The 26,155-nt window shown below is 35.2% G+C and overlaps 1 protein-coding gene across 6 annotated transcripts in view; it reads right to left on the bottom strand.

Moving 5' to 3' along the window:
• LOC141450247 (growth factor receptor-bound protein 10-like) overlaps positions 1 to 26,155 on the bottom strand; it is a 123,779-nt gene that overhangs the window by 11,646 nt on the left and 85,978 nt on the right. For all 6 annotated transcript variants that reach the window (XM_074120452.1, XM_074120456.1, XM_074120457.1 and 3 more), the window contains 6 exons: positions 21,051 to 21,166; positions 14,720 to 14,879; positions 12,745 to 12,863; positions 11,185 to 11,265; positions 9,965 to 10,093; positions 5,412 to 5,498 (listed from right to left, as the gene is read on the bottom strand). In XM_074120452.1, the coding sequence (XP_073976553.1) occupies positions 5,412 to 5,498; positions 9,965 to 10,093; positions 11,185 to 11,265; positions 12,745 to 12,863; positions 14,720 to 14,879; positions 21,051 to 21,166 (692 nt within the window). The remainder of the gene's footprint in view (positions 1 to 5,411; positions 5,499 to 9,964; positions 10,094 to 11,184; positions 11,266 to 12,744; positions 12,864 to 14,719; positions 14,880 to 21,050; positions 21,167 to 26,155) is intronic.

Raw genomic sequence — 26,155 nt, 5'->3', positions numbered from 1 at the left:
CGATTCCATTTTTTTTAGAGGGAAACAAAAATTTCCCCAAAGGTTGTTTATTGCCAACATTTTTTCCCGGCCTCTTTAAATCGGGAGTTTTACAGCTTATTGGGGGGGGGGGCTGTCTAAATATCAGTGAGGAACGAATCTTCTGCATTTATCTACGAAATTCTTCAACAGGAAATCAGCTATGTGCAATTTCCTTTTTAAGTGTTCACATTAGGTTTTTCTTAAACATGTTACTTCCGGAAAAAAACTTAATTTCGAAATATGTGTCACGATCGATATACTTCCTTTTTACTATGTAAAAGAAGATGCGTCAAAGAAATTAATGTGAACACACACGACTTTTTCGTATAATCTTTAAACTCCTGACTTATATTTGAACTCACCTCCAAAACAAATATTCAAGTAGAAACTTTAGTTATAAATACGAAGTATGGAGAGAATTTAGAAAATACCGGTGCAGGTATTTTGATATTTAAGTCAGCAATCAGGTTTCGTGATTGGGGTCCCAATTTAAATATAAAGTTTCGGCTTTCTGCTATATTTTGCTCACATACATATCAAGAGAGTGTCCATTTTCTAAAAATCACTTTTTCACACCAAGAAGACCTCAAACCGGATATTTCTGGTGGAAAACTAGAAATCGAAAAATTCTCTCGATTGCAGCACTTTCCTCAGTTAGTAAGAGAAAGTAAAATTGAAGTAGCCCCCTCACATAAAAAAAACAAACTTTCTAAACGATCCGTTATAGCTAGCTAAAAATTAGCGAAAACCAACGACCATTGCCCGCCATTCCCGAACACCATAATGACATCCAACTTCTCATGTAATGCAAGAATTATTACTATTTTGATTTATATTTGATTATTTAAATCCTTATCTTCGGGAATATAATTATTTCATCGGTTGGAGAAACATTTAAATTTATTATTACTATTATTTATTAGTTATTTTTTTTTTAAAGGAAAGAATTAGCTATCTGTAAAGTCAGTTGACTTCAACTTTTATCGTGTCTTAATTTAATTTATACGCTAAAAACATTTTTGTTACATAGATAAAGATTACTTGTACTATATTATTTAGAATTCATTTTTAAAAGGAATACAAATATTTAAACACAGCTGAGAAAAGAAAAGAAGATAAAAGTACTCACCACAAAAAAAATTATATCACAGACTTTTGTACTATTTAGGAAAGACTATAGGCGCTAGAGAAGGGAAATACTAGCTATTATTTCCCAGGCCCCTATCCGGTGTGCGAGGATACAAGGGGACACAGCTCCGCCTTACGGTTAGCAATACACCTCTCACGACGAGCTCTATGGGCACACTGAACCCCCTAGCCGAGGCCCAGCTGTTGTCGCTAAGCGGCCAACGCGCATGCACAGCTGTTCGCGAACACTGTCGAAGATAGCCGACCGTCTGCCAATTGTCTTCTCAATAACCTCGGCCAAAATATATTAAAAGGGGTGCCTGCCATAAAGCTTTCACTAAAAAAGGACATAATTTTTTGTAGAAATTAATAATAAATTTTATTTTTATCCAATTAATTGCGCAATTTTATTTAATAATCGTAATCTCATAACAAATACAAAAATTGGGCATTAACAACTCGCGTACGACATAGAGTTACAATAATTTTATAAAAACATGTAAGTTACTAACTTTATCACCAGTTTTTTTGGAACCTGGCACTAAATAAGAAATGAAACCTTCAAGTGTAGCCCACCCCTTCATTCCTAGAGAAAAGCGATTTGAACAGTTTTCGAATATTCAATTTCCCAGTAACCAGTTCCAATGCGCTACTTAAGAATCAAGTGTTTAGCTGCGGGCGATTTTCCACTAGAGTTTCAAATCTAAGGAAGAGACCCCCGTTCAATGGTATTTCTGATGAACTGATTGATATCCTTCCGTTTCTGGATCTTTCTTTAGTAATTTCGTATGCATAAATATTATTCAGATGTTAGAATCGTACAATTTACTGAAATGGCACATTAGAGCTTACAGTATAACTTCTGTTATCTTTCTTCAGGAAAGATTCAAGCAAGATTATCACAATTATCAAAAGATCGCTGAAAATTGACCAAAAATCTTATCGATAATGTACTCGATTTTCCGTAAATTTAGAATTTAGTCCGATAATATTATACAGTCTCGTGACAGGACATTACGTTGAAAATGTCTTTAAAGGATATCTTATCATTTTTACACCAAAAAGTACCCTTAAATAAATGACTAAATATAGTGGCTCTTTTGTTTTTGTGACTTTTGTGGTTTTTGTGTGCGGGCTTAAAGCTCTGATAGGTCGAAAGCTTGGCAAAAATATAAAATATGACTGAAATTGGCATTATTCTTTCTTCCTTGCGACTCTTTTGGCCACATGATATAGTTGAAAAGCGAACCGATTAGTAAGAATAACTTTTTCTGTTGATCTAAAAAAAAACTTGCATTTCCGGCAATACCCTGCACGAAATAGTACTTCCTCTTAGAAGAGGAAGAAGATTACAAGTTAAAGAAAACAATTTTTGCAAATTTTTATAAGAAGTCTTTTATACAGCACCCGTGAATTCTATAATAAAAGACCCATAAGGCTCCTAAAATGCCCGCAGCTGGCGACCAGATGTCTATAATCAACCCTTTCACATTTCCTCTGCTATTATTCCAGAAAAATTAGGACCAAGTGATAGGGAGCAGGCGGATACGTTACGAATGTTTAAAGCGGCTAGCGGCAAACCACATATCAGCTGTTCCCGACCCTCTCTATTAGCTATAGGTCAGTATTCAAGGACGTTAGATCAATATTACACATTATATCATTGCTTCATTTAAAATTACTCTTTCAGATCAATTTTCTTTCCTATTTCACAACCTCTTACTAGTTGGTAAGAAGTATTGCAATCAGACAGAGAGCTAGTTGAGTTCTCTTTGAGAATATATGATTTGAGGTCCACCGGAGTATGCGTAAAAGTAGCTCTATACATTGTGAAGTTTGTGTCGATTAGCGCTAGCCAAAAAGCAAATAGCAGAACGATTATATTTTGATAAAAGTGTTCTTTCAGTGTCACAACGGGACCGACAATGCACGCTTTAGGGTGAAAATATCCTTACCGGAAATGCCATTTTCACTAAAAAATCAATTTTTCTTTTCCTTTTCTTCTCGAATGCGGTTCCGTTGATTTTCTTGGTATACTGAGGATTGAAATGGATGTAGATCTATATGTATAGATTTTTTACAGAAAATACTTTAAAATACTTTTTTGAGGAAACGATGGTGGCAAAAATTTCTCTAATAATAAATTTTTAGTGAAATTAATGGGTCTCATCACTAGAATAATATTTAATAAGAATTAGGGATTAGTTCAGTGACTGTCCCGCGCGAACATCCCGGGCACAAAGTACACAAGGACTGTAATTTTTTTTTTTTTTTAATGATTTAAGGTGCGTCAACATCTAAGGTTATTAGCGCCCGGAGCTTTTTTCAGTGCACTGCCGGTCTCCGGACAGTGTTCTCTCGTTAAACAGCACTGCCCATCGCCGGACAATGAGCTGTAAGAAGCTCCTAAGGAAGAGAAAGATCTAAGGGTCAGCAGCAGCTGGATTCGAACCCGGGACCTCCGCGTGGGAGTCCAGTACGCTAACCACATAGCTTACAAGGGCTGAACTATACAGAAAACTGGCCATTTAGAGGAAATCTAACCTACCACCATCTCTCACTAGCCGCAGAGTAAGGTGGCACTTTCAGGCCGCCAATTTAGTTCAAATTTGGAAAATTTAGTTTCCCATTTCCTCCTTATTATAATGGCAGTTTAGAGGAAGTAGTGCCCTTTATCGGATTTTCCTTAAAAAATAAATAAATATAAAAATTTCGCACCAACTCAAAATGAAATAAAATTTGAAAAATGGCGTTTCCGGCGGGCTGATTTTCACAGGAAACCTTATTGTGATGTGCTCTATTGTGGTAACTAGATCAAGATTCAATTTCCTGTGATTTTTCGTTGTTGTGTGACTATAAATACACACTACACACACACGCGTGCATAGAGGAAGAGAGAGAGACCAATCTGTACCAAAACCAAAACAGATACTTCTTGTTTCAAAATCTGCTCTGCTTACAACGTCTTCGTTCGCTGGTAGAATGGAAAGAAAGAACTAGGTTCCCCGAAGGTAACCTTGAGATTAGCAGTAGTACAAGGAAGTCGTGCGAATGTGTTCAGTCCAGATTGTGTTCTTACTATTCGATGATACTGCAAAGAAAGCAAGCGATTTACATAAAATCGAGCTATTTATATGCTAAATAGATTTTATAAGCAGATTCAGATTTCACTCTTGCTACCAAAAAACTCCCATTTATTCTGGGATATTCTTACAAATTTTATTTACAATTCTAGTTTTACAAGTATTCTATTTACAAATGTGTAAATTATGCAAACTACCAGAGTGACCAATTGATGGACACTTTATTACAGTTTTATGCCTTGAAGTTGGCCTACTTTCTTACTACTTTTGAGGGGGCGAGATGAGAAGTTCTTGGACCGCTAGTGAAAGATTTTTTTTTTTTGATCAAAAATGCATTTATGTATCTAGACCCTCTTTTAGTTCAATGCACTTTGATGCACTTTTTTTTTAATGAATAGATTCCACTCCTGAAGTGCGATAATGGAAGGCGTGAAAATTATCCACATCAAAGGCTCTATCAAATCCCTTCTTTAGCTTAACTTCCCCGCAGTGTAGTGTGCGACGGTAACGTATGTGAAGTCGAAATCTCTACACCAAATGATGGATGAAAATCCGAGCTGGTCAGGGATACGATAAACACGCCTGCTGCGTCGGATAATTGACTTATCCAGCATTACGGATCTAACCATATAGATGTGTTAGTTGTAAAAAGAAGACAAAACCATTAGAAGTCGTCATTACCCAAAAAAAGAGTGAAAAGCGCTGGAACCACTACGTCATACCATCAGCCAGATTTGACTTGGCAAATTGGCGTTTAAGAAGGAAAAATTACAGCCATTCAACTTCTGAATGCAATCTGCTAATAGCAACCAGTGACCTAAACAGTATGAAGCTCCAGCCTATATCTAGTGCGAACAACAATTCAGTAGAGGACCACACTTCAGGGCGGCAGATTTTCTTTCTCACTCTTACATGAATTTTCCGGAGCGAATTTCAATAGTTCTACGTAAGCATTTAGTGTAGTAAGTTAAAAGAAAAGTCTTTGGAGCTGTTCTGGGGGGAAAAAAGTCCAATGGAAAAATCAATGCAGGAAAATGGTTGCATTTCCAATAAAAAATTTTTAGAAATACAGAAACTGCACAATCACATACTTCCTCGTTCGAGAGCAACAAATTGGTCAAATTACAAGAATAACAAGAAGTGAGCACCACAATGTCAAACTACAGGAACTTCCCTTACCTTATTGCCGTCCTGTTCATCCAGAGGCTTGTAAGAGAAATCACTTTTACTTTTCCACTGCCTCAAGAATTTGGCCACTACGTGTACCTGGAAACAACAATGAAATGCCCTTAGTGTAAGCTCGCTAGATCTGGAAACTTGTAAATCATGGCTATTGTCTGAACACTATCGTAAGAAAAATATCAATTATATTTCAATATTTCAATTTAGGATTTTCAGTGGCAATGCTAGTATTGAAATTTCCCCCGAGCCGAGAAGAGGTTTCTGTTTTTTTTAGAAACTGGCCGCGTGGGTGTTCATTAAATGTTCCTTAAAACCAAATATCCCGGAAAGCTGGAGCTTTACGTTTAGCCGGACTGTGATGTAGGCGAGCAAGATCCTCCGGAAGATCAAATTTCCTCTGAACTTTTGATCCCAATCGCTCTAGCGATGGTCCGCAACTATGATTTGAAAAGTTCTAAAGCTAGGACAATTCGATTTAAAGGACTCTGGAAGAGGAGGCAGGTATTCCTCCCATTGAAGTGAGGTACGGCTTGTGTGATAAGGGGAACGATTTCAAGATTTTTTTCCCCTTTTTTACTGAGATTACTTCCTATGGTTCTCTCTGAACTTACGTTTTCTGGATTTTGAGGTGTAAGTCCAAGTTTTGCTGAAAGTCAACAACTCGAGAATTGTTGTTAGGGAAATTCGTGTCAGCGTTCACAACAGACTTTTTTTTTTTAAATAGATTTAGAAAACTGCAAAGTAATAGTTCTTTATCTTACTTCTCTTGTCTTCTAATAAGTTCCAAAATTAAATGAGGCACAAATTTACAAAGAGATTTCCGTTTATCTCGTCGACCACCAGTAAGTAAATCGTCTTATGTGCTTTGTATTTAACAATGAAGATTAAAGAAAATGGCCGCCAGCCAACAGTTCTGAATTACTAACGTTTGTCTCAATTAGGGAAAATAAACTAAATCAAGATTTTAAAAATAGGAGAGGGGAAAAAAAAGAGATGATTAATTTCTTTTCAAAATTAGAGACAACGTAGTCTGGCCCTGGACCAGAACTCATAAATTATCTTTAGAAATCCTTTACTGAAAGAATTTATATTTGTGGCGGAGAAAAAATAAATTATTATTCTATGCTGAAATACATTGAGTGTAGAAACATCGCTCTACAGAATTAAGTTAGAGTACGGAAAGTCCCTTAGAGTGCAACAGTTTATTACAAAACGGTTGACCTATTGGAACTCAAATTCTGCCCACAGTGAAGTTTTCTGTCTGCCAATCACAATTTGTGGGTTCATCTACGGCTGGCGAACAAATATCACGGTTCGCCAAGAACGATTTTAATTGAAAAGTTCACCAACATGAAAAATTTTTCTTTCTCCTTATTATTTGGGTCAAAACTAACCAAAATCCACTGAAAACCAAATCGGTTTACGTTGCGGATTTTTTTTTTTTAAATTTTTCAGGTCAAAAAACGGGAAAAACGGCTTTTTTTTTTACATTGTTAAGCCTAATAAATGGAAAAACAATACAGTTTTTTGCAAAATCAATGCATGCATTTTGAAGCTGAGGGAATTTCCGACAGATTGATGTATTTTATAAATGATAAAAATGAAATTTCGACATTCAAAATCAATAAAAAAGACATTTTTGAGCAAAATAAGGCAAAAACAAGGTGTTTCTCGCATTTCAAAGCTTACTTAACAAATAAATCATCGTTTTTTTGTGGAAGGGAATGGGACTTTTCAAAAATGAGAAAAATTCCTGCAAAATACAATATTTATACACCGGGAAAAGGGAAATTTTCCAAGTCAAATTCATTTAATGAAACTTTTTGGATTAAAAGAGCCCAAATAATTTTTCTGACGGAAATTCCCTCAGCTTCAAAATGCTTGCATTGGTTTTGCAAAATACTGTATTGTTTTTCCATTCATTAGCCTTAACAGTGTAAAAAAGAGCCGTTTTTCCCGTTTTTTGACCTGAAAAATTTTAAAAAAAAAAATCCGCAACGTAAACCGATTTGGTTTTCAGTGGATTTTGGTTAGTTTTGACCCAAATAATAAGGAGAAAGAAAAATTTTTCATGTTGGTGAACTTTTCAATTAAAATCGTTCTTGGCGAACCGTGATATACATTGTGGTACTGGGTTCGATTCCCCGTCTTAGGCCTTGGATTTTATTTAATTGTTAATATGAGAACTTTACAGTAAAGTATGTTTGCTAGTCGCCTCCGTCCACGACACCTAATTTGTGGTAGTTGGACGTTAAGCTCCGCCTGAAAAAATAGGCGATTACTTACTACGGCTGGCGAACATTTCTACAGATGAGTGAAGTTATTAGAACAGAGAGCGATAAATAAGTCTAGTGGGTATTACTGTTGACATTGGGCAGCTGTTTTAATCTCATGTTGAATAGGCTTTCTATTTTAATAGTCCACTTTAAAGAGGCTAATAAGAACATATTTTACGAAAATAAAGCCTGCTCACACATTGCTCATTAAAAAAAAAGTCACTACCACTTCTATAATAAATCTATTTTCTCTTCCTGCCCTCTTTCCGGATTAAATTGTTTTCCGGTATCTTGAAAACGATAAATATAATTTGTAAATATGGTTTCGAATGTAAACCTTTTTTTTTTTTTTGCGTCTATTTATGCTACAATCAGCGCGTTAGCGCTATAAGTAACCGTGATAACCGAGTAACAAATGATAAGGTAACGAGTGGAGAAGTTACCCCGTGGTAACACTCCCAAATATTGGTGATGGTTAGTCCACTCTCTTCACTGGAGAGATCACGAGGCCACACTGTCTTTTAAGACGTCTTGTCAGGAAGAGTTCTAGAAGAAAAGATTTTGAGCTAGACGCAGCGGTTCCCAATCTGGGGTACGCGAAAGATTGTTTAGGGGTAACCACAAAAAAGGTATTATGGCGGAAGATATAAAAATTGCGAAAAAATGCTGCTTTAGTTTTGACTAATATTAGACATGGCGCGCATATAATTTACTTCTCCTTTATTAACGCTTTGCTGTTTCAATTTACGACCCCCGCAATAGTTATTGGTTGGAAATGTTTACCTATTCATAGATGACTTTTTTAATAGGAACATATCATATGTGTATGTTCTTTACAAGACACATTATATTCAGATTGTTTTGCTGTTAATTTAAAGTTACAATACGTAAAATCGAGAATACTATTATTTATTTTATTTATATAAAAACACTGAGAAAACAATCAGGTGAAGGGGTGAAGGGGGGTACACTAATGCGAAAAGATTGGGAACTGCTGAGCTAGAGGATTTATATGAGAGATTGCAGGCTGAACTGGAGTCTTCTGTATCGTGTTTTCAGCGACAATGTGGTGACAAAAGGAATGGTTAAGGTCAGTGTGTATAGTCACGTTGGATACATAAAATGGAGCGTTTACGATAGTTCGAAGTATTTTAGATTGTGGCGATTGAATCCTTTGGAGATTGGAGCGCGTTTGGTTGAACCCCACAGCTCTATTCCATACGCCCAGATGGGTTTCAAAATATAAGTATAAATCAGTCTTTTGTTGTCCAGAGAGAGTTTTGATTTATCGTCTAAGAGTCTTTTAACACATTCGCGGACGGCCTGAATTTAGCTAGGGTACTGATATGAGCACCCTCCGTAAATGCAATTTCCAGGTTTGTTAGATGAAATTGGACAAGAAGTTTTTGATACATCTTACTATATAGCACCAAAAATATATGAATAAAGAAAAAAATTTTGCAATCGAAAGAGTCAGCTACTGCAATTGCAATTAGACTCATACAACAATCACTGCAAATGCAGTAGTGACCCACTAGAACAAAGCGAAAGTACTGCATATGGAGTAGCCGTCCGCAAACGTGTTAAGTAGACGATAGTGTCCGTTTAGTTCTGTTCTTTTAAGTCTAGTGAGGGGGAATTTAAACCGAATATACAAATAAAGTATTGGTGGAAACATTATAACAGACAAGAGATACAATTGCTGTAATAAAAAGGTCGATAAACACCGGTACAAAGTGGTTTTTGTATTAAAGGAACTTAATCTGTGAGAAAAGATCAACACTGTCCGCTCAAGCGAATGAATATTCTCAAATAGTTGAATCATCGCTTGAGTATGGGAGATACTTTCGAGAATATGCGGAACAGATATTAGAGACGCGGATGACAATGGGGATTGATACAAGCTGATGAGACAATACCACGTGCCGTTTTCAACTACAACGAAGGACTTACGAGTTACAATCTTCAACATAAAATTGTTGGACGGCTCCCCAGTTCCAGGATGATAATCTCCATTACGCAATAAGACACAAATGGTTTCTATATTTGTGTCGTTCTCTGCTTGACTCATTATTTGATAAGAGCCTTGCCATCTCACGCCGAAATATTATGGTAAAAGTAACTAAAATAATTTTCTTTTTTTTTATTTTTAAGAATCCCAGAGCAATGAGGAGCAAAGCACAAATTATCCTCGAGATCAAATTACAAGTTCACAGCTCAAAAGAAAATTAATATTAAAAAGAGAAAGAATTAACAGTTACCATGTACTCTTACCTTAGAAGACATGTATAGATTGTTATCCTTAAGCAATAGGAACGTCTTGACCCAGGACGTCCGATTAGGTTCCTGCATACAAACTTGGCTGAAGATAGACGGACACTCTTCAGTGGTTTGAAGAAGAGTCTGGAAAATATATTTGAGACGATAAATTTGAGACTGGAAGAGAGATTAAATTTTTTTCGATTGCAATGGAAGCCATGATCACTGGCATAAACATATTGTACGAATTTTAATAAGAACTAATTTTCATCTTTCACTGATCGTAACTGTTAAATTTTAATCTTATTCGTAAAAAAAAAAAAAAAAAGATTAAACACAGCAAAATAAAGCAAAAAAGCAGAATTGACGAACGAATTTCTAATAGGACGATAACAGAGAGCATTTGATAACTCTTTCGGTAATAAAGAAAAGTGTGATTAAAATCGCAGTCCGCTTCGTCCCTCCTACCACCGCCGGAAATGGCTAAAGAAATCTCCAGACTCTCAACCCTCTGGGGCTTGTTTTGAAAGATAATCTATCAATTGCTTTCAATTGAATTCAATTACCAATCAGTTGCTTTCAAGTTATTACTTTTGAAGAAAGAACCCTAGGGCCTTTTTTAAATCCTGGAAGGAGCACTTTTCCACATACAACACCTGTTGAATGCCCTAGCTTCTAAAGCTTTTCTTAAAGTTGGCTTTGTGTCCCACCAGTGCCTGCAGTCCCTATGCAGAATCTGCTGGGACAGTCCGTTTCTATGCGCATAGAATGGATATACCAAAACCTCCCAGACCATCTACTGGTACCATTACCTCTTCAAGACCCCCTGTGAGTGTTGCTTGCACATTGAGTTTAGTTAGCGTATTGTTGCTTAGACTGATGCATAGCTCAGACCTTTATCCCATCGTTGCTCAGACAATCTTAACCTGCCTTAATCTTTTTGGAGACATTCTAAAGAACTACTAATTATTCATGTGGGAGTGTGGGCTGCGAAAGTAGCAGAGCGGATAGAAGGCCGCAAAGCTGTGTTGTAATACTGAGTTCGATTCTCTGTCTCGGACTTATATTAAGACTTTTTATTAATATGGGAATTGAACAGTAAAGCATTTGCTATTCGCTTTTCCAAGGCATCATCTGATTTGGTAGTTGAACTTAAAACCAATGTAAAAAAATTACGTTACTTTATAGAATATATATGTATGTATTTGATTTTCTATAACTGCAGAGAAACTTACATCTATAACAGCAGACTGTCCGCTCTCGTTATCCGAATCATCACAGTTTCTGAGATCAACCATGTCCGTAGGAAAGAATGTCTGTAAAAAAGATAAATTGTTAGTCACAACTGCACTTTTTGGGAGAAATCTCGAAAGCAAAAAGTTTTTATTAATGTAAAATAGTACTACGAATTTAAATCCCATCCACAATTGTTTGAAGTTCAAACCTATACTAAAATAATCTTAAGTTTAGACTGTTCCTGAACACTTATATTTATACTTCAGAGTCAACAATTTGAAGAACTTTTTAAAAACCATGAAGTTGGGCTAGTGAAAAAGTTGCCCAGCGTTGTTTTCAAAAATGTGAAGGCGGAATAAATGGCCAATGTGACATCGACGAATAAAATCACAAATCTGTGCCCGAGTACTACTGCACTATCTACAAAATAGGGATTGGATAGCCGCTATCCGCAAACGGAAATGTAGTGGTGCGTGATTCAGAAATGGATTTGCTGACCAAAATCCTGTTCAATGGTTTAAAAAATCCAAAGACATTTCCGATTAGGGTAAGAAGGAGGATACGTTGAGGTAAAGTCGATGGCATGCGTTTCCTAGGAAACAATAAAGATACCATTTATTCCGAATTTGTTTCCGATCTATTCCGGAATTTTACTACCAACAAGTACATAAATTATTGCACTAAAAAATAGATTTTCTTTTTTTTCAGTTTCGATCTATTGCTTTTATTCCAGCAAAATAACCTCTAGCACACGCTACATCAAAGATTCCTCAAAAAAACTGAAGACTACTTGATTACATTCGAGTCTGTTCCTGAACACTTATTTGTTACAAGTATACATTTATTATAAAAGTGAAGGGAGTACACTGTTTCTAAAGCTTGAACGAGGGTGTTAGAACATTATCTTCAACCGTTCAGTATTCAAGTTTTTTTTTTGCAATAGATACTTCATTCAATAACTTGAAAAGACAAACCCTAACTTTAAACGAAAAGATTAGGATTATTAAATTAAGAATACTGAATTAACTTAAAAGTTTTACGAGTGCAAAAATGGTAAAACAAAAATTAAAACTTATTAAATTATATTTCAATTTTTCACCAATATTGTTTTTAAGATGATGTTAATTGTACTTACAATAAATAACAGAAACGGTAGGATATCTCGTAGTTTAGTTGCTATAATTATATTAATAAGTTTTAAGTAAGTTATCTACTAGTTTTCCGCAATAGTTGATTCAATTTCTAGAGTGATATCACGTGGAATTAGTCACAGCATTAGACTGTTTAAGAAAAGAAGGTTTTACTTAGGTTTTAAGTTGGCACGTCATTAACAATATTATATTTATTTTTAAATTTATATTACCTACGTATTTTGTTCGTATGATTACTGTAAAAATGTGAAATTTCTAAATATGCAGAAAAACAATAGAAGTTTTTTAAATCACTAGGGATTAAAAATTTAAATCTAACCCTCTAAACTGAGTAAAATAATGAGTCAATTGTTTGGCGATTACAGAAACAGGGAGTTCTTTTTACAAAACACAAGTTCATTTAATTACCTCTGGTTCTGTAAAGAAATCATATTTGTTTTGTATTCTTCTGAATATAAATTTCTTGGCACCGCCTTCTGTTTGTCTATGAACGGAAAGTACGTCTTCGTGATCCTCTAGGACACGCTCTACAAAACAATGAACAAAACAAATAATAACTTAAACAATACAAAACAAAACAAAAAAAACTTACACGTTAACTTACTGTTAAGGAAAAAGTATGTTTTTTAAAAAATGGCTGCAATTAACAAAGATATTCCATGATTAAATTACATAATTATAATAAACACCAAGTATGTCTGATGTCAGACATATCAAGTTACTTGAATTGCGTTGTAATGTAGAATCTAGCATCAAAACATGCTGATCTTGTGAATGTTTATTTGTTTCAAGGGTAAAACTTTAGGCAAACAATATTTTTAAGCTATATTCTTAAATTTTTTTCCTATTCTGGATTTAAAAAAACAAATTAATAATTAGATAAACTAAATGTTTAGATATTGTCACATTCCCATATAAGTAGTGTAATAAAATATGGTGAGCAATATAAATTGCCTGTTAATGCTAGGAAAAGTAATAAATACGGAAGTTTTGCTTAAATAGCCCAGGTATTTTAGCTCTAACGCAGGTCAGCTCTCATCCAGAAGTAGTGGATCATTACAGTCTTCCTAAAGCAACCCTTTCACAATGAAATATCAGATTCTTGGAGGATGTTAGGTGGACCAAACCCTTTCTCCAGGCAAATTTCACAAGAATCCATAAATATCCTTTAAACTTTCTCTGGAAATTTTTTTTGGAGAGTCTTCCTCCCAAAAAAAGTAGAAGAAGCTTTTCCGTTCCAGGCCCACAGAGACGACCCATGGAGCGAGGAAACTCTTCAGCTTTGTAGGCCTATTTTTCGCTCAAAATCGAGGGCTCATATCTTTCAGTTGTAATTCTCCAGACAAAACCTTCAACTATCCAGTACTTAGGTCCGTTGGCATCTTTCCCTTCTTTTTTGTGCTCATCCTAGAGAAGCCAGGAGCTTATCCCAATGAAATGTTAGGATATCGGTCTCTTTATTTTGCATACTGGCGAAAATCAAACGAGATGGCACCATTTTCCTTACCTAGGACAGTTTTCCTGTTTTTCTGGAGCTTGTAAAATCGATTATAGATATGAGTCCAAGCGCTTTAATGGCAGTCTAATTATCAGATAAAATTACTAACAACACATAATGTTACTAATTGGTACTTGTTTTCAAGGTTGTGCTCAATAATGGAAAATAATGAGCTCCTTCAGTCTAAGTTCCCTTTCCTTAGACCAACCCACTCCAGCCCCAATCCACTCTCCGTCTCGGCCTTTTCGTGTTCAATAGCATTTAATTCCAGAAATGGCAGTTCCACTGTATCCACTTCTTCCTGGAACTTGAAGAAATAGTGATAACAAAGCGTTATTGTTTTCTCATTCTATTTCTAGGTAAGTTCCAGATCAAGAGGCCAGCAGGCAAGATAACCAACCACTTCTTGGAGCCAATACACCCTATCTCCAAGTTATCTTCTTTCCAACAATTTTGGGAATTTCCCCCGTGGCCCTCCATCCACAAGGCGGAATTCGCGAGTTACCTCCATCCAGGTCTTGGGGGCAATAACCAGCGTATCGAACTCAACGTTGGACATTTTCAAGAATTTTCTTGGTTATTGGTCACTTCACTTCCTTTCCTTTACGCTTCATTAGATCTACGGCCTCGCCATACCTGGAGAGTAACCCAAGTATTCTTAACCACCTTACTTCCGCACCTCATGAAGCTCAACTACTATCCGCATATTCTCAAAATTACATCCCATTTCCTAGACCCAACCAATTCCAGTCCGGCTAATTACAAAGCTGGCAAAATGCATGCTTCTCGCTCCTATTGTGCAACTAACTTCATTACAGGATTTCTTCCATTTTTGCCTTAACCGTACATACTTGAAAGTTGTAAGGATGAAATACTTTGCCTTACCTAGACCATTCTCAATCCAATGTTCCACGATACTCCACGAGAGATCTTTAGTAACTCTGTTCTTGACGGCCAACAGCAAGCACAAATCTCCAGCTCGAAGATTCTTTTCCACCACTACATCGGTACAACTGCCGTCGTCGTTAAAGAAATGCAACTCCTCCTATAAAAAGGAAAATTAAAATTTTGTAATATTTTTAACTTTTATTTTATTTTCAGCAAACTTCAAGCAACAAATTTTCATGTTGAGTTCACAATAAATATAAGCTTTATCACGAACATACCAAAATGGGGAAGAATATCCGAAGAAAACCGGAAGGAAGATTTTTATTTGTTCGATAATCGCCAAAAAATTTCATCATGAGGTATCTTGAACTCAGGGGTATCGTGTATTGAGTCCTAATATCTCTTTCCGGTTTGAAACATTCAGGAAATACACCTTTCTGAGGGGTTTTGGAAGAGCTGTGACGCATCGCTTCCTGCTACAGTACCATACATTGTGTAATAATATTATAGTTAACGTTATCTTTTCAGTAAAAATGCTACGTTTTAAATAAATTTAGTGTACGAAAACTACGGTAATAGAAAAATGGTATGTTTACACCAGATGTTTCCCATTTACGTGTTTATTTAAAACAGCTGCTATAATGGTTTTATATTTTCTGTAATCCACATCGCTGCGTTCTATAAATAGATATCTTGCTCAGCTGAATTTTTAACTGCCTGTAATTGTTATCTGTTCGCAATGAAAATAGGGACTGATGAATGCCTAATCACAAAATAAAATAAATAAACGATAATACAGCTGATAAAAGAGTAGCGACACACTTAACTACAAACAAGAGCGCGTTGGTATTGGTGACTTAGCTTGGTAAGAAATTTTTATCTCTTTTGTCTTCTGCTGTGTTACTTTAGCATTGTTGATCTAATTTCCGTTTCTTTTGTTTACATTAACTGTACAAAATTCTGTGTCATACTCACCTAATTCTAGCAGTAAGTCTAATTTAAACTGGTTAACTTTCACTTAAGCAAAATTATCTGATTCAGTTTTATTATTATTTTTTTCTAGCTTTCACTGAAAGAATCTCGTCTTGAGGTGCCCTGAGTCTAATACAGTGGGGTTTTACAAATTGTGAAGTGGGTAATTTGTATAATTCTTAAAAGGAAAATCCCGGAAACTACAAATTTGATCATCTCTGAATTATCATCATCGAACCTGTAAATGAACTTTTGCGCAAAAAGAGAAAACCGGAAATGCTACGTCACTGATTGGATTTGGATTTTCTCGAATCGTGTGCTATGATTTTTTTTAGTTTTTCTTTTTTTAAAACTTGATATTATGCATAAGTAGATCCATAACATTTTCCAGACTTGACCTTGGCCTCCTAAATTTGCAGAGAAGTTACTAGAGGTGACTGGCCAAGAATGGAGCCAACACTCACTCCTTTTATTGGCCCAGAGCCTGTCCTGGGGTGCAGTTCGTGAGGCTCTCAGAGACTAGGCTCTGGAGAGAGAGAGAACATGAAAAGAACTGGGTGATGCTTCCCGGAGGTTAAACACGGCAAGAGTGTCATGTGCCCTTGCTGTGTAAACAAAGAACCAATGAGAGACTCTGGGGGCTTGGACAGAAATCAGATTACTCTGGTTACAGGCCTATACACAGGGGCACGGCAGGCTCAGAAAGCACCTGCACAAATTAGGGCTTATTAGCTCGAAACCGTTGTGTGCAGATTGTGCCAGGAAGAGGAAGAAACGGCCTCTCACGGCGTTGCAATCGAGAGACTGCGCTACGACATCTTTGGTACCTTGAGACCAAAGGAGATTATAGCGCAGAAGGAACTGGTAGGGAAAGCCCTCAACCTTTTTAGAAGGGGAGGTTTCATCTACTAGACTTAGAGGGAAGGCAGAATAAGCCTCTTGTGGCTGCGGTACCGTGGGGCATAGGTCCCGTTCCGCCCTTTAAAATCCAAATCTAAATCTACGAGAGGTGAGCTAGAAGAAAGTGAAAATCTAAGGGGCAAGCAACTGGATCTGAATCCATGATCTCCACGTGGGAATTCAGTATACGCTAACCATTGAGCTAATCTGTTTCCTCTATTTTTTTGTTCATTCAAAAGCATATTAAAAAGGAAGTAACAAGCGTCTTCCTCTTCATGGGAAAATTCAGCCAATCAAACGCGTGAGAATGACAGGTAAAAGAAGAATTGTGAGAAAGTTCACCTCTAATCACGCCATTCATTAATTCTACTAATTATGTTCTAATGAATAGAAATAGATTTAATAAGAGTAGCAATCGATTATTAAGCACTAAACAGGCAAGCACGGATTGGAGTGATTAATGAAAAGAAATTATTTCTGAACAGAAAATGTCCGATAACTGCAGCTGTTTTACACAAAACTTATGCATTTTATTTGTTTCATTAATTTTTTAAACTATCGATAAAACCTTAATAATAAAATATCAAAAGACAGTACATACTAAAAACATTTGGTTGCATACAAAAAAAAAGTACATTCCATTCTAAAACTTGTAATGACGCAGTCATTGTAGTATTAAAGTTCGCCAACAGATGTCAGGCAAAGTTTAATTTCTAGCTTTCAATTCCACAAATTATATCAGCTGATAACGTGGTGAGTTGAAAACCTATTTGTTTTGTTTTGAATATAATACGACATTCAAACAATTTGTCACCTTGTCTGTCAACGAGTATATCAATAGCGTATATATAAATAGTAATTATTAGTTTCCATATCTTAACAGAAAAAAAAATAGGTTTGAATAATAGTACGATTTTACCGCAATTAAAATGTTGTATTATTATACATGTTCAGTAAAAATAAAAGGTGATTTTCATAGCCCATCTAAGAAGCCCAAAAATAATCAATACCCGAAGAAAACGTTTTGGACCAAGGTTAGGTAGGCTCAACATGGGTAATACGAAACAATTTGGCACCTGACTAGGAAATTACAAAAAAAAAAAAATTAACTGTTCCGTAATATCTTGATAAACTTCCAACTTGTAGTTTTGGTTAGACATCTCATACTATTAAATTTTGTACACTGCTTAAGAATTCTTGATTGATTTTTCGCGATTTCGGCAATTATTTTTTTTTTGTAAATTTTAAAGTTTTATTATTGCCATTTCTGTGTGATGTCGAACATCATTAACAGGAAGTGTTAATCACGTACTTCTTCGGAGATCTTGGCGGGTTAACCATCCTCGCTAAACAACACAGTACTGATCACATAATATGCACAGGATCTGCAGTGATAAGATTTGTGTACAAACAAAAAAAAAACCCATAGGCTAACTCCTAGTTCAGTCCAATCCAAGATGGCACCCGATGTAGGGGTAATCATATGTTGAAAACAGAGCCTCTGAAGCAGAGATGGGTCAAAATTTAATCAATTAAATTCCAATTGAATTAAAACAAAATTTAATTTCAATCATGAATGAAATTGAAAAATTGACCAAATTAGTTGATTGAAATTAAATTCACTTTAATTTAATTGGAATTTAATCAATTAAAATTTTTAATCATTCAAAACAATCAAGATTCCCAATTAAAATTAAATAATCAGAATTTTAATTGATTGAATTAAATTCCAAATTTAATTTAAATAACCTCGGACGATTAAATTTTTTAATTTAATCAAAATTCAACTGATTTAATTTTTATAACCACAACTCTGCGAATGGTTGAACCAGTATCAGGCCAATACACCTTCATTCTGTCTAGCTGGTGTCTCATCACCATCAATATTATCACTTTTTTGAAACTCGGCACCTTCATTCTACCAATACGAACGCCATCAATTGTAGAAAATGCTTGGAGAATTGGGGAAACGTTTTGAAATATCTTCTCTCTAACAATTGTTCACTTCACTCTATTCGTAAAGACCCTCTCCAAAAATTGTGAGGTTTACTCCCTTTTTTTCCCCATTTCAATATATTGTTGGAGGAGAGTGCTTGAGGATGATCGCAATCCGCTCTATGGAATAAGTACTGATGACGTCTCTGTTGACGCCATTGTTTGGTGGGGGCACCTTGATCTATAGGATTTTTGACATTGAAATCTGTAAAACAAATAGCCACAACGGATAGTTTACAGGAGGAGCAACAAGCAATACTTTTAACTTGCCAAGTGTTACCAGCTAACGGAGAAACACCGATAAATGAGGAATAACACATATCCTCTCTATCTGCATTGAGTAACCAAGTTGCGTTTCAAAAAGTTGAAAAAGATGGTTGGTTCTATGTATCATAAAGTGAGAATTAATATGATTAACATTAATGCATGCTCACAAATTAACTGAGTAATGTAGACTTAAGTGAGGTCTTCCTAATCCAGGAACGTCCTACAAAACGAGGTTCCACCAGAGTGGATTAGCAAAGGTGAAAAAGTAGTAGCTCAAATTACTTCACTAACATGGAGATGTGTAGTAGATAGACTGACAACATAATAAATAAATTAAATATGAGCGTAAGATAGTCCTACATAAGTCTAGTGAGTCGTCAGCATGGTTTAGATGTGAATGTAGAAACTGCATTTATGTTTACAGAAATAGCCACTAGAGTTCTCCACCGATTGGAATAATCTTGCAGCCTAAGTAATGGCGGCTAACAAGCCCTATGTCTCTATTATCTATTTCATGATTAAACAATACAAATTCTCAACTTTTTTGTCTCTGTTAATGATAAATAGGTATAACATTAAGTATTATTCCAAAAGAAATATTATTTATCGTATTTTTAAAGGAATATTTTTTTTTCTTGCTTAATTCGATAGTTTATCAAATACCTGTGGGAGAAATGTTGAAAAAATAAATTTAAATTAATTATTTCATTGAAATGATTAGGTTTAAAGTATTGGCCAATCAAAATGTAGTATGGTTGCAGGCTGTGGGCGGGTCACGCCCACCTCTAATGTTAATCACGCCCCCTCCAATAAAAACGAGTTTTAGTTGGTCAAAGCGTATTAACAATGGTGCTTCAGTACCTTTACCTAATTTTTCTAAATCTTTTATTTTTTATGTTTTTTTGTTATTTTAGTAATAATATTAATCTTAAACTTAAACACTGAGAAAAAATGCTAACAAATTATTCAAAAAAAAATTTAGTAACAATAATTAATCAATCTATTATTCTCAATTTTCAAGAAAATAATTAAGATCGTTTTCGCCAATATTCCACAGCTTCACTTTACTTTCTCATGAAAAGAATCTCGTATGAACTAACTCACATGACCTTTTCTTACCATAATTTATGAATATAATTGTGTTTTCTTGTTATTTAGAATAACATAATGAAAAGTAAAAAGAGATCAAATTAATAATAATGTTGATAGATTACGAATCATTCCCTCTGAACCAAACTATTAATTAAGAAAAAAACTACAAGCCAAACTGGCATTTAAGCGTAAGTACGCCATTAGATCAGCCGTTTAGCAAATTCATAGTAAACTACAGGAAAGCCTTTTATTAGAACTGCAGTTACGATGTATTGAATTTCTTTCTTTTAGGAAGTAGTACTTGGGAGATATTAAAACCTTAAAATATCTAACATGGAAGTTTAGAAAACCCTATTTAACCCCTCGTAAAATGAGAGTATAAATGGTCCTACGCAAATAGGCCTAGTAAGTCACCAACACCGTAAAACAGAGACCATACTCGGAAGACACGATTGCTCCAAAAAAAAACTTTTTACAAATTGAAGAAGACATTTTGTAAAAACTCCCAAGATTAAAGAGACTTGCGCGCGCATAGTTTTCCAACTGTGATTTCACACCCCACAGAAATGTGTGCGCAAGACTTCACTTCTGACTTTAATTTAATTAAAGCTAAAGAATGCTTAAAGAATTCGTTTAATTATTCTTGCTTAATGTGGCCGCCGCAATTAGTGGATACTAAGGTGAAAGCTTGAGAGCTATCTGTTCTCAGGACTGTTAAAACATTCTTTTCTAGATAAAAGTGTTTGAAATGAAGTGAACTGACTGACTGGCTGTCTCCCGGGTTATAGACAGACAAACTGGTGTGAACACTCGCTCGAGTTCTTTTACTATAAATTCTTTACATTTTTCCTACAATTCGATGAAATCATATATCAAATTTGTATTTTCTGCAAATTTTTGGTTTTGAATTATGCTGAACCACATTCTCCACAGGAAGACCATATAGCTCTTTACAAGATTTCTGAATCAAGGTACCGGAAATCAAAAATAAATCAGTAAAAAATGAGTACTGTCTGCTCGAATCCATGAAATAATTGCATTAAAAGAAAGATAGTTCGTGATTTGTCTACGTTGAACTTGATTGAATATTATTTCCATTTACCTGTTTCTCCGTAGAATGGTCCTTATTCTCCGAAACAGAATCCAACAGGATGTAGGAGTTGTTGGCGCCGTTACCCTCGAGACACTTCAGTTTCATGCCCATTCCGCAACAACACGCTGCAACAACAATATTCACCATCTTTATTAGTACCAACACTTGTGTTGTATTAGGTCAACAACAAATCTAAACAATTATAATTTTTTGTACTTTAAAGTAAACAGTAAATTTCACTGTGTGTCTTCGCGCATGCTCAGTAGTACATTGTTATAGTTTACATTTACAACGTAGTATCCTCAAGACAAGAGTAGATCTGTATAATAGAAAATAAACACATGACAAACAACTAGAACCCGCACGGAATTATGGGTACGTTGACCTCGAAAAACACTAACAGCTGACATTGTGGTAAGCCTGTATTTTTCCCTCCTGACTAATCAAGTCATAGGGTTAAATTTCCCTGAGACTGGCGTGTGTGCCACTTCGAACAATCCTTAAACTCCGAACCTTTACTAAATATTTAGCAATAAAATAAGTCACCGGTACTCAGAATTCTTCTTTGAAATAAAAAGTCCGGTATTAAAATATGTGTGAATAAGTAGGCGATTATTTTACTAATACTAATACATTCTTTGTTCAAAATTCCCCCCTCCCGTCTTTGAAACAATTGAGCAAATATTTTTGAAAGTGGTATAAGTCCAATTTTCAAAAAAAATGAGTTAATGGTAATTTCAGTAAGTTATAGACACATTCTTTCCATATTTATAATCATACATTCAATGGAGTACGATTTTTTTTATAAAGCCAACAAAAGAATTTTGACTATAAAATGTTATCACAAAAATATTCTTTTTGAAAGTGGATTAAGTCCATTTCTAATAATTATAATTAAAACGAGAACTTTCTTATTGCAATTATTTTTGATTATTGCTACTTCAGTGTACGCTGCTCGATGCTAACTGTAAAAGAAAAATAACTTTAAAATATCTTTTTTTCGCTTTAAAGATCTTAACGAAGTAATTTTAATTTTTATATTTTTAATATAACTGAAATTAAAAAGATAAAATAAACTTGGTTATTCGTGTATTTAAATGTCTTCATATTAATTATTACTTTTTACATAAAAACCCATTTCAGTAAAGCTATAATGTCTATAAAAATATGGACTTAAATTTACTCCTGTTTTTATCTCTTGTAATATGTTATTTTTGAAAGTGGTATAAGTCCATTTGGAGCTAAAAAAAATCGTTTATTTTTTTAAGAATTGTAATAATTATTATTTCGTAATAAAATTTAAAAGCTGTATAGTGTTAATAAGATCACTTGAATAGATTAAGGTTTAAGAATATTTTTAAATGTTAATTCAAATACAAAACCTTAAATATCTCGATACATGGAAAAATGGACTTATACCACTTTCAAAAATAGCAGCTCAATTTATTCCTCACATTGATGTAAATAAAACATTGCGAACATTTTTAAGACTTGGTAACTTGATCAATTACTTGGCACAGTTTACATCATTTCTCTACACTGGAAAAGAGGTAATTGAGTACGAAACCTAAAGGGCAACCATTATGAACGGCACTTTGTGCAAGCACTACCAACTAATCGAAACCTTTACTAATTATAACCTGCGCAATTATTCCCTTCCACTAACATTGCAAACAGCAGAACTAATTAATTATGGCTAATTGGGGAAATTTCATGCCTTACATTAAATCAAATGTTCTCATTACAAAATGGGGATATTTCGTTTGACCCTGAATTTCCACTGACCAGTTCGGGAAATTGGAAATGATTCAGTTTACTTTCCCTCTCTCTTAATGGTTTTTCCTCCACACTTCAGGCATTTAATTATTGAAATACTCAATACGACATTAGACGCTGTACTTCCGGTATTGAAAAACGGTAAAAGGAGATGTGGCAGCGATCTTACTACTTACACTCAAGTTTCTAACATATTCTTCAAAAAAAAAATCGAGTTAAAAGAAAGCCTAGGGGAGGCCATTGTCGTAAAAGTGAACCATCCATTGAGTAAAGAGTTATTTCCGGTAGAGGAATTCTCTTCAAATCTCATTTTTAACAATACTTTCAACCTTATTTAACAAGAACTGTACATCACAGCAGCCAAAAAAAAGGCAATTTGGAACGAAATCCGGTCGACCTCTTTTCTTAATCGATGTTTTTGTTTCGGGAAAACAATTTTCGTTGTCATTTTCGAGAAAATCTGAAAATGGTGGAAAATCTTTTCCGATTAGTCAACGTACTTAAAAATTTAGTTCCAATTTTTTTTTGTTCTTAATATTGTTTACACCCAGGTGTCAATGCAGTACAATACATAGTAATGAAAAAAGATAAAAAAGTAAAGTAATGCCTAATTTTTAAGGCGGGCTTTACCTCCAACTACCAAATTAGGTGCCGTGGACGGAGGCGACTAGCAAACGTACTTTACTGTAAATTTCTTTTATTAACCATTAAATAAAATACAAGGCCTAAGACCGGGAATCGAACCCAGTACCATAATGCATATTAGCTTTACTGGTCTCTACATAGTAATGACACTTTAGGATGAAGCTAATCAACCCCCCCCCCTACCGGAAGTGCTCCTAATCGTATTTCCATAGGGAAATGTTCAAAACGGAAGTTGTAGATCTGCCGCTACACTAAATTTAACGAAAAAAAACCAAACAAACGGAAGACGCTTCACAGCGCTTAAAGTCTAACTTTCACAAACAGATTTGGGCTAAAAGTTTTTTGTGACGTTTTCTAGTTATCATAATTTCCATTTTCAGCAATTTGTTTTTTACGTTTTGAGCTTTTTTGAGCTTTTCTTTTATATAATCGAAGAACTTTTAACACGACTACTTCCTATGTAAACTTAAAACCGAAAATCTGCACGATTTGCATCAATTCCTGAGATTAAAGGAGGTGGGGAGGGCAATTCAGAAAATTGAAGATATTTTTCTTAAACCATATTCAGGAGGGGGGGGGATGTGTTAATAATTAACTTAAACAACATGATCACATGTTGTGAAAGAATTCAAGCTATGCTATGATTCAGGCAGCTGTACCGGAAACACGGCTGTTTCATTTTGATGCCACTGTGTCTAGCTAAAACTAGAACATGTGACTTTTTTGGGGGAAGCCCCTCCAAAGTATCTATGCCGACGACTATAGTCGGCTATGAGAAGGGGCATTTTTTTACTAGTTCTAAAGAATGTGTTATTTTATACATTCCGAACTCGTTCTATTTTTCGGCGGTCGGGGGGGCCCCTTTGTTAATCTGACTTATTGAAAAATATTAGTCAAAGATTCATGCATCATCAGAGTAATCTGGTGGGAACATTTTCATATTTTAATGATTATTGCAGTGAAATGGCACTTTCTCTGACTACGAAAAAAACTGTATTTTTCATTAACTATTGATCAGTGGGCGTGTCTAGAAGTATTCATCTCCCCCGCCACAAAAATTGAGAGGTTTTCTCCAATTTCTCGATAAATACTCTCACGATTTTATTTTCCCAGCAAAATCCGATTAATGGGGAGCCTCTAGGCCGGAAGTTCAGCTTAAGTGTGCCACTTCCTGTATGTTCACGCCAGATTGTTGTATTCACGTAAAACGCAACAAGTAAAACGGAGGGGGGTGGCAATAAAAGTATGAATGAATTTTAGATATGTGTTGCATTTGGTTTGGATTGGGGCCAACGGACACGATAAATCTACTTTATTAGAAAACTACGGACTCCAAGTACGGCAAGTAGCACAACATGTAATGGTTTTTAGAGTATGCAGGAATGCCAGCATTGGACCAACCACCCATGTTCCACAAATTGGGTGGGCGATTACGTGAGGGAGATCCATGCGGTCCAGGATTGCAGAATTATGATTTGGAATCTTCATTAAGACATTCAATTTGAACCGAATTTTAGACAGGAGTCTCCGAAGGAAGGAAATGCACCCAGCAGACATCAGCCAACAGATCAACTTCTAATAACCTCCACCGCGAGTATAGTTCTTCACCTGGCCGCTTCCAAGTTTGCCAGCGGCGCACAAAACTCCTACTTAGGGTACGTTCACAACGGAACTGTGGGTATAGATGATATCAGAGGATGATAGCTGATAGAGTAAAATATAATAGCTGATCTGTGTGCACAACGGAGCAGTGAAGAAGAGTTTTTATGTTACTTTGGGTGAATTTCACCATTTATAAAAGGAATTATCCGGATCGTTTTTTTGAATATATGAGGATGGGTCCACCCACATTCAACTATATTTTAGAAAAAATAAGGTCAAAATTAAGAAAACGGAAAAATTGACATGGAAATCCTATAACCATAGAAGAAAAACTACTAATTACTCTTAGGTTTCTTAGGTCAATGGTTTTATTGAGAAAAAACAAATAAATACACATAAAAATAAATACAAGCTCGATTTAAAAAACAAAATATTGTTTAAAAGTAAATAATAACAAAAAATAATGAGTAAATACAGCAATAATTAATTTTTCTACGTCCATTTTGAAGCTCCGATACTGGAATTCAGCTAGCAGAAAAATGAAAAATTCAATTCTATCATCTATGCTCGTTTATAGCAGCGAGTATGAGTCACTAGTCGCAGCTTCGTTGTGCACGCTTACATTCGCATGTAGTACGTTTTTCTTTAAGCGCTGATGCCTCACTGCTACCATCTCCGCTATCATCTATGCTCACAGCTCCGTTGTGAACGTACCCTTTTACCCTGTCGACCAGCTCTCCGTTTCTTAAATCTTCGGCAAAACATTAAACCATTCTTCCAAGCTTTCTGTTCGACATACACTGTGCTGGACAATTCCAAGTCTTCTCTCTCTCACTAGGTTAATTCCATGTAAATGTTGTTCACGTAATCCATGGTCATATTACAGTTCTGCGTCGTGGATTTAACGGAAGTTTAATTGTGTTGCTCTAATTCTTGTAATGTAGAGAATACAAAAAGCAGGAAGAAGTTCTGTTTCACTAAGTGAATTTCCACACATTTCTGAGATTCTTACGATTTCTTCTTCAAAAACTGGGCAGGTTATTGGCGTCCCAAAGCCGTTTCCATGGTACTAAAGATATAGGTATTCAAAC

The sequence above is a fragment of the Rhodnius prolixus genome, unplaced genomic scaffold, assembly GCF_049639745.1.
Source record: "Rhodnius prolixus isolate KJV_2025 unplaced genomic scaffold, Rpr scaffold_2, whole genome shotgun sequence".
In the NCBI taxonomy this organism is placed as follows: domain Eukaryota; kingdom Metazoa; phylum Arthropoda; class Insecta; order Hemiptera; family Reduviidae; genus Rhodnius; species Rhodnius prolixus.
This window is presented reverse-complemented; position numbering and strand designations above follow the sequence as displayed.